At 38.5% G+C, this 15,713-nt stretch overlaps 3 protein-coding genes and 1 non-coding gene across 5 annotated transcripts; 1 reads left to right on the top strand and 3 right to left on the bottom strand.

The window, feature by feature from the left end:
- Positions 1–29: 29 nt before the first annotated feature.
- Positions 30–3,423, bottom strand: LOC124187301 (serine/threonine-protein kinase greatwall). Its single transcript, XM_046579672.1, has 4 exons — positions 3,045–3,423; positions 1,172–2,441; positions 476–1,087; positions 30–131 (listed from the first exon to the last, which is right to left on the bottom strand). Exons 1-4 carry the CDS (start codon positions 3,234–3,236, stop codon positions 85–87), a joined length of 2,121 nt encoding a protein of 706 aa, XP_046435628.1. The 5' UTR covers positions 3,237–3,423; the 3' UTR covers positions 30–84.
- A 1,168-nt stretch (positions 3,424–4,591) lies between these two features.
- Positions 4,592–9,193, top strand: LOC124178404 (protein PRRC1-like). 2 transcript variants are annotated; one of them, XM_046561694.1, is made up of 7 exons: positions 4,592–4,765; positions 5,146–5,271; positions 5,563–6,009; positions 6,679–6,781; positions 6,943–7,300; positions 7,444–7,586; positions 7,751–9,193. In XM_046561694.1, exons 2-7 carry the CDS (start codon positions 5,181–5,183, stop codon positions 7,773–7,775), a joined length of 1,167 nt encoding a protein of 388 aa, XP_046417650.1. In that variant the 5' UTR covers positions 4,592–4,765; positions 5,146–5,180; the 3' UTR covers positions 7,776–9,193. The 2 variants fall into 2 exon arrangements, with proteins under 2 accessions (XP_046417650.1, XP_046417659.1); XM_046561703.1 differs by lacking the exons at positions 4,592–4,765; positions 5,146–5,271 and adding an exon at positions 5,301–5,438.
- On the bottom strand, positions 9,049–15,707 carry LOC124178342 (translation elongation factor 2). Its single transcript, XM_046561604.1, has 14 exons — positions 15,553–15,707; positions 14,238–14,452; positions 13,914–14,107; positions 13,402–13,610; positions 13,058–13,291; positions 12,661–12,774; positions 12,277–12,423; positions 11,847–12,087; positions 11,430–11,597; positions 11,005–11,294; positions 10,535–10,744; positions 10,129–10,311; positions 9,678–9,935; positions 9,049–9,345 (listed from the first exon to the last, which is right to left on the bottom strand). Exons 1-14 carry the CDS (start codon positions 15,553–15,555, stop codon positions 9,277–9,279), a joined length of 2,535 nt encoding a protein of 844 aa, XP_046417560.1. The 5' UTR covers positions 15,556–15,707; the 3' UTR covers positions 9,049–9,276.
- Positions 12,502–12,582, bottom strand: LOC124174518. Its single transcript, XR_006868950.1, has one exon. It is a non-coding gene; the product is annotated as a small nucleolar RNA Me28S-Gm3255 (small nucleolar RNA).
- Positions 15,708–15,713: the final 6 nt, after the last annotated feature.

Genomic DNA, 15,713 nt, shown 5'->3' with positions numbered 1-15,713 from the left:
TTGGTTGACTATCGTTCAACCCTTTGTTCTTCTTCTGCAGTGCATGAGCCGCAGCAACACAGTTGCCATTCCAAATATTCTTGGCTACACATCACAACTGCTAACAGTAAGGTGCTGCAGTATATTTCGAGCTGTAAGTTAAAAGACATCAGAATACATGTTACTGAAGCAAAACTTCAAAGAATAAAATTACAAAGAGTTATGTTTTCATTTCAAGACATAACTAAACAGTCACTTTCAATATTAACTAAAGAGTTGTTCCAATCAGATATTATTCTGCAGTTGATCATTCTCAATAAAGAATCGAAATGCATATTGCACAGTACATAACTCGAATGACGTTTTAGAGCACACCACGTGACTGAAGTAAAATAACTAACAAAGACTAACTTATTATCAGTCCTGAAAAACTTTCTGTTGACAAATAGTTGGATTGAAAAAAAAAAAAACCAATAATATGAAATAAAGGACATACCTTGAAAATAACAGGTATCATAATTATCATCTGGCTGTGGTATAAACGGTGGCGTCGCACTATGTGGTTTATCCCATGGAAAATCACTGAATAGAGTCATAGAACGAACCTCGACTGCTGAAGGTCTGGTTAATGGATCGAGAGTTAGCAGAGCATCGATGGCCTCCATTGCGGAAGCTGATAAGGCCTCATCCTCTGTTGGCCATGGAACGTCCCGAGCCAAAATATTGGTAAACACCGCCTGCGGTGTCTCGTCGTTGAAGGGTGGAATTCCAGTGCAGAATTCGTATAGGCAAACCCCAAGTGCCCACCAATCGACAGCTGAGCTGTGACCCTGCCTTAGAAGTAATTCAGGTGCCAAGTAATCTGGTGTGCCGAGAATACGGTCGTCTGACCGCGACGACAACTTTCCACCTCTCCTTACCGACTTTGGAGTTCTGTATGGCGTATGACTACCGGCAGATGTCCCTGGGGTTTTAATAGGTGAGATACCTGGATGGTCGTCATCTGTACCAAGCTGTATGTCAGGTGCAGACCGAGACGTTGATTGTGGCAACTCAAACCTGGTTGTCTTGATTAAAATTGGTTTATCGCTCTCGCTTGCCTGCCGATGTTCCTCCAATTTAGGGTGCCGATGAGTGTGATTATGATTGTGGTTCTGGAGGTGATCCCTGCCATTGCCATTGTCGTTGGATTCGTCATCTTGAGTTCGTCTCTGCTTTATGGAGGAGACTGGAGTACTGAATGCGACGCCTCCTCCGCTGCTGCCCGTCCCTTCGCCATTCGTTACCTTAGCAGTAGTAATTGCTGGATGTGGGGAGACGGCACGGGAAAATGACGTCCCTCGATTCTTCCTTTTGGGTGTCGAGTTGACCTCTAGACCAAGAAGATGAATTTCCTTGGTCAATCCTGTTGCTGCAGTAGCAGTGTTCCTCTTTCGCTTTGTTCCTCGGGTAAACGAGATCTGGCTACTGCTCAAAGGACTTGTGTGACTGAGTTGCTTATTAGGCCAATCCGCCTCCAGCGTTGAATCATCGTCTTCAGTCTCTCCCTTGCTGCTATTCACTTTAACAACCGAACTTGAAGCTTCACAGGTGTGAAAACTGCTGCCAGTGCTGTTATCCTCGCTCTCGCCTAGCCCCTTGGAGCTTGTACTGCTGTCCGTATTATTACCGTTGGCTAACCGAACATCTTCTGCAGATTGAAATAGTGTGATTCCAGAAACTTGGCAGTAATCACCCGATGCCCCAATCGAAGATGTGAATGAACCGCAACATCGTCCACTAGTTTTTGAACTGTTATTACGAAGAATTTGGATAAGGTTGGTGGCTGGATTACTCCTCTGACTCGAATCTGAAATATTTGCCTCAAGGCTCGACTTCTGGCCTGATCCAAACGACAAGTGAGAGGTAAGCGAGAGTAGCTGGCCAGGAGTTCTGGTAAGGAGACTAGGTGTGCAATTGACAAGATCAGATATCTCGAGGTCCCTCTGCATTGCAGGTATTCGACTAAGTCCAAAATCCGTTAGTTTTACATGTCCCTCACGGGACAGCAGCATATTGTCCGGCTTCAGATCTCTGTGCACGATACCATGGGAGTGAAGGTACTCCAGAGCAAGGCAGACTTCTGCCGTGTAAAATGCTGCCATGGATTCTTCCATGTAACCGCAATTCCCCAATAAACTCTTGAGATCTCCACCCACCATGTACTCCATCACCAAATAAACACTGCTGATCGATTGCAGGGAATAAAACAGCTGAACGCAGTATGGGCTGCGTGTCAAAGCCAAAGCGTTTCTCTCAATAACTACCTGTGATGCCATGTTCTTATTTATCATTTCATTTTTCTTCATTACTTTTATGGCATACATTTGCTCTGGATTTGTCTTTTTGTAGCCTAAAAAGACTTTTCCAAATGCACCTCTACTGATTGGCTTGACAATTTTAAAATCCTGTATTTCCGGCACCTGAAATGAAATATTTTTCATAGTAGTTAGTGGTCTGTAATTAATATTTTTCATTGCGTCGAATGGAAATGCATTGAATATTAACTGGACTACAGGATGTACAGCAAACGTTTATAAAGAAAATACTGACAATGATACATAAGGATGTGGGTAATCGCAGAAGCAGTCCGATAAATCATTATCCCAAGTCTAGAGCAGTGGACAGTAGGAAAATAAATAGAGTCAAACGAAAATCAGCAAAAGGACAGCAACAAGCAGATTATATAGCGAAACTAATTTATAATAAGATCCCAATAAATTTAAGATATAGCAGCATTCAGTCTTGGAAAACTAGCATAAAAAAATGAATATTTGATGTGTGATAAAGTATTGACACCTTATACTTAACATATTTACTACAAGATATGCAAATTGAAGATAACTAGACAATAATATAATTTAACAGTGAAGAGGATGAATAAACTCGGAGCTATAAACTATAACAAATTGTTTTCAACAAACTTTAGTTCCAATAATCCCTTAACATTAATTTAGTAACTATTTTTATATGGATACTTATTTAATAAGACCGTATGAGGTTTGATACATTCTTATGAATTTCACCTTGGCTGTGCAATTGACTATTTTTCCGATAGTATTGAAGATTGAATTATCTATTTGCTTGACATCTGACTGCGGCGTGAGCTCTCCAGGCCGTATCACCGATTCTTCGAGGGTACAGGAGCTCGAGGTTTCTGTGGTATCAATTTCGTCGCTGAACGGTTGACCCGGCATCTCTGTCGTCGAGTTTTCCATTTATTTACTCGGAAATGCACCGTAAAATAGGTCCAGCTACTGTTTGAATGACGTTAACTTGGTAATGTAACATATGTGGCATTTCTATGGAAAGAAAGCAAATCCTGACATCCTAACTGTGACAGTCAAGGTTCAATCATGACTAGAAGACACATCAAATTATCAACATAGTTCGGCAACTTGTTGATTTAACATCTGGAATACGCGGGTCAACGCGACGATCGGTCACAACCATAGAAGCATGAGGATAGAGTGTGACAGGCGGCTCTGAACGTACCCGCCCTTACAGAAAGAGATGTCTTGAAACGCTTGAAACCTGCCTCTATCCGTAGACTGGCGCATGCGCAGTCAAGAAATCGTCGTGTCTAACTAGTTAGCTGCGAAGGCAGACCATTTGCTAATGTCTCGTTTTGTGAGACTCATACTTCGGAGGTTCTATTCTTTCGTGAATATAAGATTTCTTACGTCCATGTGTGTGAAATATCCTATGAAGGATGTGTATGAAAACAGCCTTCGGTACGAGGAGCCAACCGAATATCAAATGTAGTCGATCAAGTTATCCATAACGTAGCTAAAAGTGAAAATTTTTATTTGGTAATATTAAACGAAGATATAAATCACGATTTCACAACTAATTACAAGCCATCCATGCATGTCATTGCTATTTGCTAAAAGGACCAACCACGATTACACAGGTCTGCAAGCAAAAAATTGCGCAGGCTTTATTACACCACTTCTTATAGATTTTTACGCTCTGAAACCGGAAAAAACATTCAAAAAAATCCATCACGTCCGGTTTTTTTTTAAACTCGTCTTTGTAGTTTCAATTAGACTGAAACTCTCGTTTAACACGAAATCTAGAGACTAAAGAATAAATATAAACAGGAACGAAGAAAATGAAAAGCGGAAACCTGTTCAGAGAACTATCAAAAAGAAGAAGAAAGGGTTTCATAAGGAAAAAGAATGAACACGGAATGTTAAGTACATTTAAAAGAAGTATTGTTCAGGTGCATTGAAATGAAATGGTGGTTTTTTCATTATTCTTGTATGCTTTTGTATGCTAATACGTTGTATTTTGCAAAGATGGAGTGGAATGGAAGTAACTTTTGGATTTAGCACACTCGAAAACATAACATTTACCAAAAACATCACATGCAGCTGAAATAAACTATCTTTTTGCAGACCTGTGTTATCTGGCTACTTCATCGCCTCCAATGAATTTTTCTTTTCTGTTCAAAGGTGTGTCCTCATTGGTCACGCTGATGTCCGATCTGCGCATAGAAAATGTAGTACCAAGAGGCCAAAGATGATAATGTGAGGCAATGCGTGACGACGGGAATCGTGGACGTCATCTGGCGCTTATCGGTTACCTCAAAATTCCGTCATCTTGTGTAATGTGTCGTACACACGTCCATGCATGTTTATGCATCCATCGTACCCATGCATAGATACGCAGTCTACACACGTATCGTGTCGTAAATAATAAGTTGAGCAATTAGAACAAGTAAAGGCAAAAAAACATTGTGATAAATTCTAGCAGGGTATGGACACTTAGACCTCCCCTCCACTCCTTATTCAAGCGCAGTGGACCAGGGCCATACCACAACAATAAGATGTAAAATTCCCATATATTAAGTTTAAGTGGTATCACTGACATATCGAGGCGTCCTCTGGAGATTTGATAATTGGCTTGTATGAAGTTAATGTTAATGATAAACTGTTTGAAGGAGGTTTGATTATTGTTTGTAAGTATCAACATAGGTCGTCGTAATCAACATGTACCAACTATTGTGGGAAAAAATATGAAATTCCTATAATTTTGTTAGTGAAAACTGTTATTATGTTGGCTATAGCCCAGTCCACACCGACGAATAATTTGCCTCAAAAACTGTTGAGTGTCCATACCCTGAATTCTAGTTGCTTAAAAATTGACGTTGACCAGCGATGGCGGAGGAGTCAAACGGGGAATCTACCTTCGAATTTGTCGAAAAAAAGACCGACGAAATGTCGATATCCGGAGAAACTGCCAAAACTGGTTAGTATCTGCCCACCTTTGATATAAGTATTCGTTCATCTCCTTTCTCGCGCCTGTCAGAGATGCATACAGCCTGTACAGCTACCCACAAATTTCAGACTTGTGCCAGCTCACACTGACATGAAATTTTTTTTACCCGAGTATGCAGAGACCTCATTCATAGATGAGTAAATATATTCATCTTCTCTCGATCTTTCCTTCATTACTTTTTATTTGATTATACCATTGTAGGATCTTTACTGTGATTGATTCAACGAGTAATGACATATTATCCAAAATCTTGTTTTTCAGATTCTTCGAGCAGCATATCGTCTTCCGCGTCTCTCTTGGCACCTCTCGGACTTTCTTCATCTTCTGGAAATTTGCTGTCCAATGTCTCTCCGCCAAGCGCCTTGCCCAGCTTCGTATCAAGCTCTGTTAAACTAATGCCAGATTCAAGTGGTACTAGCACTGGTGGGAACAATGATTCAATTAATAAACAACCACAGTCTCAGTCTGGTATAACGGTGAAGCAACCTCATCAGGAAACTTATTACTCTGCCAGTTTTTCACCAGCTATTCCATCCAATGAAAGCACCGAAATACCACAAGCAACTCAGAGTCAAGATTTCAACTTATTTTCATGGGTAAAAGAAAATGTTGCGGCAAGTAAAGTTGTGAAAAAAGTCACTGAGACAGCTAAAAGTAGTGTTAACTACATGCTAACTACCCTGGACCCACAGATGCAGCAATTTATGTGTAAGTAAACATTTTCCAAATTTTTAATCTACAGATTGGAGTTGTCTGCTACTAATGCTCTGGAGCTTCACTCAAGCTACACGCTGTACAGTTTTCACTAAAGTTTCTTAGTATGATCAACGAATCTGCATTGGAGATACCAGAGGTTCAACATCAGTTAATCACAGATGAATCTTGAAATTATCGACAAAAATTTGTTGATAACTATAGTTATCAACCGAGTATCACAAGTGTTTTCATTTGTTATGTCAAACTAATACCGATCTATTGGTGTAAATTCTTTCAGTTACATTTTCATACTCCGAAATGATCAGAAACAATTTCCACACCATGTTTTTTTGCCCTCTGTTAGATATAGCTAGGGCACAGAAGTACATACTTATGCTATCTATATACACGTACATCCCATTGCATCACGTTGGCGCTGAGTTTATACTGCAGTTTATTTTTTGCCAATGCTTAGCCCAGTTTTGAATTAACGAACAAATCACATTGACATTCATCTTCAAAATACAGTGAATCTGGTTTTTTTTAAATGGAATTTCAAAAAAATTTACCTGCCAATGTTATTTTTATTGACAAAAAAAAAGCGTAAATGTCCCGTGATCGACATGTTACTTAATCATGTGAGAACTTATGTGCAAATTTTTTTTCAAATGTACGTTTTAGATCCATACGATGAAATTGAGGTTGTAGTTGCCTCTGATAAAGACATTAAAGTTGGTCCCATCCAAGATGCTTTTGAATCTGTTTTTGGCCAAGTAAAAGTATCGTAAGTACAGTTTTCAAGATCAAAATACAAACCACTTCATCTGTAAATTCTTAAGTGTCCACTGAGCTCAGAAATTGACTATGCGTAGACACACTTTGTTTTCTAGTTTACTCTTCAGTTTAATAATCCCTCAGATGTGAACTTGCACTATTTTCTTCAAGGGGTGTAGCAGCGAATTGTTCAAAAGTCGCAGTACAGCCAGTTGGATTTGCTGCCGGGATACGTGGTGCTGAGGAGCGGATTAATGTTGTACGCAGTAATCCTTCAGTTGGAAGTGATGTACCTGTTGTGGCGATCGAGAACTTTTTACTAGAAGTTAGCCAAGGACAGTGGTACGACTTGGGCGTAATTGTTTTGAGTGATCCGAAAAACAATGTAAACCTTCAAACATTCACGCAAATGACACCAGTTCCCAGTCACATTGTCGCATCCGCTCAACAAGCAACTCCACCAGATTACCTTTTCAGATCTTCAGGATTAGCCGTTACCATTGGCAGCTTGATAGCGGATAATTTACAGGTATGACATAATTTCCACTTTTAGAATTCCTGTATTGATCTAACAATGTCACTCCCACATTGTGTAATTTGCCAAGTGAATGATATAAATCAGATTTTTTTAAAGTGTATAATATAATTTGAAGAAATTCATTTTGTTATCAGGTACCTCATAATGAATGGCATCATTCGCTGTCCGGAGTTTCTCGACGAGACATTATTCAGCTCGCAGCGCAGTCATTGGTTGGAATATATGTTAAGGCAGTCCCAAGAACTGAAAAATCGTCGTCAGGATCGCTACAGTCACTGTGAATACAATTATATTATTCTGTAAATTAATTTTATATTATGTACCAGTCAATCTACAATCTGAAGATGAATAATTTTTTGGTATACATATATATATATATATATATATATATATATATATATATATAGGTACTTTTCATGTACGGAATTATTATTTATCTAGACCGGCACACCCAACATTCACATAAAAGCAACATATGCTGAACCGTTTTGATTTTTATTTAAAAGACGGCATCTTGTAATATACTACATATTAGACAACTTATTATCAAATGCCTCCCACGGACTGAAAAAAGCGACCAACAACGGCAAATAGCTCTTTGTTGACTTACCCAGTATCCGCCGCTTCGTCAAACTTTGTCGGTATGTATTACCGTTTAATTAAGCTATGCCTATTTGCATTTCAAACGTACCTAAAATCTCGTTACAAAATTTTAATACAAACTTTCGTAATGTGATTATTTAAAATTTGTATGATACATAGGCAACGTAGGTCTCACGATTAATGGGGTTCCATAAATCTGCGACACTACTAGAATTATAAATAAAAGTAATATTATTGACTGATCCGAGGTCAACGAGTCAGAAATATGTGGAGTTATGTATGATCCAGTGGATTTGAAATATGACATGCATATGTTACGGCAGAAATTGTTTAGTTTGTAAAGAAATTATTGTATCACTAATACGAATATATATTTTATCTAATCGAAATTGCCCGTTCATCCCTGTTACCTACCTAATCAGCTTACACGCGCAAAATTCATCGTTGTGTAACAAATACATCAAAATGAAAATTGTTTTGATAATTCCACCGGCAGTCTACTTTCCAAGCTGTCATCTATTATTTAATAGTTTGCAGAGGAAATTAATGATTAGAAATTGTATACATAGTAGGGGGGCCAAGATACGACCAATTCGATATTTCATTTATATCCCTTAATATACCGGAAATCTTGAGGTGGGTGTGTGTGTATCATACATCTTGTTCAAGCATACGCATTTCTCAGTCATTAAGTTTTCGTTTTTATTGAATAAATGGAATCAACTGGAAAACTTAACAGAGTAATAACAAAGAAGCTAAATCAGAGTAGAAAAGAGCTGCGTAAAAAATCTACAGAACAGTTGATACATATGTATATACGTTTAAACTTTAAAACGGTATTATACGGGAAAAAAATTAAAGAACGAAATAGGTTTTACTGTGATTTGTCACTGCTATTAAAGTAAAGTATCCAGCGAAGACCATCTTCGATTAATATTTCAAAGGGTTCCATAGGTAATATATTATTAAAAAAACAGCTTTCACACATTTCAGTAATAGGTACCACGGGGAGTTGGTATGGCGTACATGTCTTTAAATAAATGTATAAAATAATCGTCCATTTTCCATATTAACATGGTTTTTTCCGACATAATTACAATTTCTTTATTCTTACTTCCGTTTTCCCTTTATTTTTCGTTTTTATTTTCTCATTACTTTTTATAATATTTTGTTTTTATCACCTTTGCCATATATACCTGCGGTTGCTCTATGCTCATGCGTAAGATAAGTTTTGCGCAAAACAAGATTGATAGAGGACCGATTTTATGATTCGAGTAGTAGCAGCAGGTTCCAAAATGATATCATATTGAATTACAATATTTAAATAGATATTTAAATACACGGCACAAGCTTCGTTGAACTTGTTACAATTTGTCAAGATACGAAGTCAGGTCGGGAAGGCCTTCCTTCAACCCCTTCCTCTTTCGGGTATCCTGAAAATGAATTATTTTATAGTAGACGATGATAATCTCTTTCACTAATCTGTCAACACAAAATTAATTAACTAATTTTAATCGATATTTTGTTCGACTTCCTATTCCGGTTCACCAGATGAGACTGGAAACCCAAACTAAAAGACGGTTACTGTCTCACGAATTTAAAAATGTCAATGCTTAGAGTAACATTGCCATTAGTTATGATCGTGAATGAGTTTTATATAAAAGGTAAATAACGCTGATTGTTTAAACCATTCCCGACATCTAGTACCAAAAAGCTATTCGTAAACAGAATAATAAATTAAAAGACGAATCTGAAGCACGCTCACCTGTACAACCTGGAATGGGCGAGTACCAGATTCAGTTGGGTCACCAGGAAGAATTTGCCAGTGATCAAACACGCACTGTGGGAACGCCTGCCCTCCGGTGTTAGACCGAAGGTCAGCGGTGAACCCGAACGATTCGTTGACAGGTAAGTAAGCCTTGACTACGAACATGGGTGTTCCTGCAACTTGTAATTCTTCGAAAACGTGTCCACGTCTACGATTGAGTACTCCGTAAATTCCACCAACGGCAACTTCAGGGCACTAAAAATAAAGATATGTATAAATTTAGACCAAGACTCGAATGGAGATGTACGTAGTCAGACTTTAAAACGTCAGTTGGCCGTTCTTAAATGTCTCTCATAATATTTCAGAACAGGTCTGTGAAGAACAATCATCATGTAAAATAGGCATCTCTTTCGTGAATTACGAAAAGGATAAAACAACTGCTACACACCTGGATTTCGCAAAGATATACGGGCTCCATAAGTCGTGGGGCAGCGGTGAGCAGACAGGCGTACAGACACCGTCTCGTGGTAGGAATTATCTGTCCACCACCTCTATGAATAGCATCAGCGTGTAGTGTGACGTCGTAAATGTTGAAACGAACGCCTCTCAAGTTTTCTTCGGACAGAACACCCTGTTAACAGATGGGATAGTATCCAAAATTATTTCGTATGCACGTTGTTTAGAGATAAAATGAATTTTTTAAATATTATATCAGTGTGTCAACGATAATCACGGTTTCTCATAACCCAGTGCTCAAACGAGTTTTTTCATCATTTAATAAGTTAGTCATTTGAATATCTAAATTTACACATCGAATCCTATCTTCATTGAAAAATCACAGAACGATTGATTACCTCTTTGGCGGCCCACTGGAAACCAGCGACTACGGAATCCTTGATTTCGTTAAGATATTGTACTCCCTTTGTACAGTCAAGTAGAATATTTGGTCCAGTTCCATCAGGACCAAAGCACCAGATTTTTCTTGCTTCGGTGATGTCATAATCGTACTTGTCGCACAAGTAACGCGCACGAACTTTAAAATCGTCTCTTGGATTGACATCTCCCTATGAAAATCCATGCCAATTTGATGTAATTAAGAAGGATAAGCCGAAAGATTATTTCATTTGGAATGGAATGAAGCTATGCTACAAAACTCCTCAATTTGAACGCAATTACAAAGATACAAAGAATTGAAACAAAAAAAATTACATCGGAACTGTACTATTCGAGAAAATTGTTACATTCCAATAACAAAAACCCTACGGCAAAATATTTCAAATTCTTCCGATTGAAATGAAATTATGTATTTCAAACGATCACTTACGTTGTCAATATCTTCGGCAAGGCCATCTGGCATAGGTTGAGCTTTCATGAAAAGACGATTGTGTTTGTTGGGCGATTTGGACAGACACATCTGGTCTGATTCCTCTGACACTGTTTCACGGTAGGATACAACAGGATCGGATTTCTTGATGGGAATGCAAGCATGGTCATCTTCAAGATCCTTTAGACAAATTTCAAGATGGAGTTCACCAGCACCAGCAATGATGTGCTCTCCAGATTCCTCAATGATACACTGGACCATGGGATCGGATTTGGCCAAACGCTTCAATCCTGTGAATCAATTCTTCGTTTACTTTGTTGATCGCAGACAATTTTCCTAGCATGAAAATACGGTCCGTCTCACAAATTGTAAATTTATCATAATTGGTATAATTTATTATCACAAATTAATCAGTATGTACAGACCTTCGACGAGTTTGGGCAAATCAGCAGGATTCTTGGGCTCAACAGCAACGCGAACGACGGGCGATACTGAGAATTTCATGACCTTCATGTTGTGCGCGTCTTTGAAGGTGGTGATGGTTCCAGTCTTGACCAAGAATTGATCAACACCGACGAGTCCACAAATGTTACCTATGGTTGAACAAGCGGTGATTAAATGATGTATTCATTGAACAAAAAACGTTATCATAACTGTACATCGTTACTGTCAGTTGGCCGTTCTTTCTGTCTTTCATTTAATTTCAGAACAGGTCTGTGAAGAACATTCATCATTCGTTTACAAATCAATCAATGAACAACCTCGAAGAATATTTTATTTTTAGTCAAGTACTACATCAGCTGCAAAAGCTGGAAGAAAGTTGAATGCCTTCGGACACTCACCAGATGGCACATCTTCAATAGCCTCTACGTAACGTCCCATCATCAAAATAGTACGTTGGATGGCCTTTTCGTACAAATCTTCCTTCTTTCCTGGAGTGAAGTTGGGTCCCATGATGCGAGCCTTCATTCCGGTGCATACTTTTCCTGAGAAAACTCGTCCGAAAGCGTAGAAACGTCCTTTGTCAGAGGTTGGTACCATTTTCGAAACATACATCATGAGGGGAGCATTAGGGTCACAGTTCTGCAAAATCGAATTAACCCCTATTACTGATTTTGTTACAATAAAAGGAGCGAGATTCTGTTTGTATGTAACAAGTCAGTTGGCCGTTCTTAATGTCATTCACTAGAAATCAGAACAGGTCTGTGAAGAACAATCATCACGTAGAGACAGAAAATGATAATGTCTACACGGAAGGTAGAGGAGTTTTACCTTGATGCCAAGAGCAGCTTCATCATCATGAGGACCTTCGTACAACATCTCCATACGATATTTCTGAGCTACAACGGGAGATGGCAAGTGGATAGCTATCATCTGAAGCAGTGCTTCTCCGGCAGGCAGCCAAGTTCTCATAACGACCTGGAAAATAATAATTTTTCGTGAAGAAAATCAAAACAACATTTCTTGTGAGCAACGTTTGAATGCGCTTATTCACGCGATGTCAGATTTAACTTATAGATTACCTCACAACGGTTCAGAAGAGGTGTCAGAAATTAATATAGTATTCATCATATAAGCAACAAATTATTGCCGTTTCTTTGTGGTATTTCACAAAACTATTGAATATAACTATATATGAAGTGTTGATAGGCTCACCTTAAGGAGGGCCTTGCCATCCTTGTCCTTGTCTTCAGGCTTCAAAGTGATGCCCAACTTTTGCAATAGACTCTCAGCTTCGTCTTTCTTGTAGTTCATGATGCAGTCGAATACCTGAAAAAAAAAAATATTTCATAAGTAAACATGTACTTCGTGTAACGAATACTAAAATAGCCATAGAACTGAATCACACTGACATACTCACACAGACATTATACTTGCAGTTTGTTAGTCACTTTAGACTACACAAAAGAATAAAAATGCATTCTAAATGTGCATAATACTCTAGAAATATCAATTGATAGTACAGTGAAAACTTTGTTGTTTCAATGCATTGTCTTTCGTTCAGTAATCAATAAACTTGAGACACAATATACATAATATGTTTTAGAAATACCTTGTAGATGGGATCAAGGACATACATGCAGAAGGACCGCTTGTTGTCAGCTTCCTTTTGCTTGCTCCACTTCTTGGTCTTTGGGTTGAAAAAGGATTCACCCCAGAGTCGATTCATCAGTTTCACAACATCAATCTTGAATTTCTCAGCATACATTTCGGAAAACTGTTTCAATGTAAATGCCCATCCATGGAGTCCAGACCCGAAGCCCACAGATCCCTTGCTAGGGTCAACCTTTAGAAGGGAAAAATTAATTTTAATTGGTTCAATCTACAAATTATTAATTGACAGTGATGAATTGTGGAATTTGTTAGGGTATTATTCACACAGCACGGATAACTTACACGAACTTCTCCCATGGGACCATCATCGTCGGAGTAAGTGGCAATGATGACATTCACATTTTCAACAATACGCTGGAAAGTCTGGTACAAATCTTCACTTTCCAACTGCAGCTCAAGCAAAGCACGGTCCATTTTGTTCATGAACAATACAGGCTTGATACGTTCGGCAATAGCTTGACGAAGTACTGTTTCGGTCTGTACGCACACACCTGCAGAAAAGTAGCCGATTGAAATCCAACACAACTTGGTCATCGTGATTTTTATCAAACACAATTCAAAGGAATTAATTTGTTTTGTGGGAACAAGGTCGTAGCATGCCAGTATCGGACATAAAGATAGAGGTCCACTGACAGCGTTTAAACAAAGTGACATATTTGATCTTCTTCCATAAATGCACTGCAAACACTGTCAAAGTGCACGGAACAGCTTTTCAAGAAAAATTGTTCGGCACACTACAGAGTTGCCCTGGTGTGCTGGAAGGTGTACAGAAAATTATATACAATCCAGCTTACCAGAAACACAGTCGACAACGACAAGAGCTCCGTCAGTAACACGCAGAGCAGCCGTTACCTCACTTGAGAAATCTACGTGCCCAGGAGAGTCAATCAAATTAATCAAGAATCCTTTCTCTTCTTTGTCACGTTGGTCTGGATTCGTGATGAAAACGCAGTCCTTCTCGTCAAGTTCAAAGTACATAGAGATGGCACTAAAGAATAGTATTGTAAAATGAATGTAATATCAGTAGCAGTTTTGAGCTATCCGAATATTTAAATAAATCATTTTCTGTTATCAAATGCTGTAATAGCGATATTTGAAAAAATAAACTAAATACTCACGTTGATTTGATGGTAATGCAACGTTCCTGTTCATCTTTGCGAGTGTCTGTGAATCGGGTCTCACCAGCTTTAGCACCGGCAATAATACCGGCCTTAGAAACAAGGGAGTCAGTCAATGTTGACTTTCCGTGATCGACGTGGGCGATGACGGACATGTTTCGGATGTTTTTCTTTTTGTCCATCATCCCACGGATCTCGTCTACTGTGAAGTTCACCTAAAGTATAATCATAAATTTTCTTAAATACACATAAGCCAAGTTTATTTTTCAATTAATTTAAACTCTGCTAGTAATGATTGGCAACTTTGTTCAGGTAATTGCAAAACAAAATGTTTCTCATAGCAATATAAAGTTATGGTAGAAAAAATAAATTATGAAATTGAAAATAGCCTATAGTCAGTGGACAATGAAGGAGTTTTCTTAGCCTGTTCATAAGCATGATTAGATAAATAGATATTTCCACAGTAAATAAAAACTAATTGGTTTGAAGGTCATACTGCAATCCTAACTGTTAGGATTAAAAATATTTTCCAGACAACCATTAATTATCAACGGTTGCCTCCTTTGGTCAACTATTTGGAAAAGCTTGGATATCCCTAGTATGCTTTTGTCAGATATAGTACATATTACCTAGTAAGATTCCAAACATATTGTTTAATTTGGAGACGGGTATCCTAATCTAAGATTAGTATCTGAATAGATATGATTAAGTTTGGTAGTTGGTCGTCCATTAAACAAATATATCCATATGTAGCTTCAGTTAAATTTTTTCCGCTTCTACTTTCATTCCTCTTCCGGAATATTGATACTCTCTCTTCCATATTGGTAAATTAATCGCCTAGAATTTCGAAAAGTAGGAGTCCGTGGGAAAAGCTATAAATAATAAAGCGTATAAGCAAGGCTCGACCAATATTGTGAGAGCATGTAAACTCGAGAAAACTGGTGAATATGGCAAGAGGATCGTCATGTTGGCTTGTGACACGTTGTCGGGCAATGTCTGTGAGGGATGCGATCGACATATTCTACAGATTTGCATCGTTCAGTTCGGATTCGACATACGAAATTTGGAAGCATATAGCCGTTAAGAATATGGAAGAGGGTTCGGCGTAATTCTTATTAGGGTAGGTCCTTGTCGAGGATGGTAATTCATTCTCAAGCAATGACGTTCGGAGGGTTGCGCAATCCAGAGCAATCCTGGAGTTTTTAATTTCTTTCATTACTCCCCGACGCTCGGGTGTAAAAAATAAACACGTTATTTCACTCTCCGATTCATGCGGAATTCGATTTATCCATTATCATGCTAAAATTCTACTTACCATTTTGGATGTTGTCCGATTTTCGTTAGCCTGGTCAGAAATATACGTGCGCCAACAATGGCGGACTCCCTGGGAAAGAATAGTCAAGCGGACCAGAGTGCAGCAAGAGGGCTATCTCTGTCACTATCTCTGTTCGTACGTCCTAGATGGCGCGCGCGTAG

This window comes from Neodiprion fabricii, chromosome 1 (assembly GCF_021155785.1).
Source record: "Neodiprion fabricii isolate iyNeoFabr1 chromosome 1, iyNeoFabr1.1, whole genome shotgun sequence".
Lineage (NCBI taxonomy): Eukaryota > Metazoa > Arthropoda > Insecta > Hymenoptera > Diprionidae > Neodiprion > Neodiprion fabricii.
This window is presented reverse-complemented; position numbering and strand designations above follow the sequence as displayed.

Bases quoted from the DNA above. Each gene is read 5' to 3' on its own strand.
- LOC124187301 (XM_046579672.1), bottom strand. From the start codon at position 3,236: ATGGAAAACTCGACGACAGAGATGCCGGGTCAACCGTTCAGCGACGAA. The intron at 2,442-3,044 runs GTGAAATTCATA...ATTTCATTTCAG, and splicing joins TAGTCAATTGCACAGCCAAG to GTGCCGGAAATACAGGATTT. The intron at 132-475 runs GTATGTCCTTTA...TTTAACTTACAG, and splicing joins TGATACCTGTTATTTTCAAG to CTCGAAATATACTGCAGCAC.
- LOC124178404 (XM_046561694.1), top strand. From the start codon at position 5,181: ATGGCGGAGGAGTCAAACGGGGAATCTACCTTCGAATTTGTCGAAAAA. The intron at 5,272-5,562 runs GTTAGTATCTGC...CTTGTTTTTCAG, and splicing joins CGGAGAAACTGCCAAAACTG to ATTCTTCGAGCAGCATATCG. The intron at 6,010-6,678 runs GTAAGTAAACAT...TGTACGTTTTAG, and splicing joins ACAGATGCAGCAATTTATGT to ATCCATACGATGAAATTGAG.
- LOC124178342 (XM_046561604.1), bottom strand. The intron at 14,108-14,237 runs GTGAGTATTTAG...ACTATTCTTTAG, and splicing joins TGCATTACCATCAAATCAAC to TGCCATCTCTATGTACTTTG. The intron at 9,346-9,677 runs GTGAGCGTGCTT...ATTCATTTTCAG, and splicing joins GCCCATTCCAGGTTGTACAG to GATACCCGAAAGAGGAAGGG.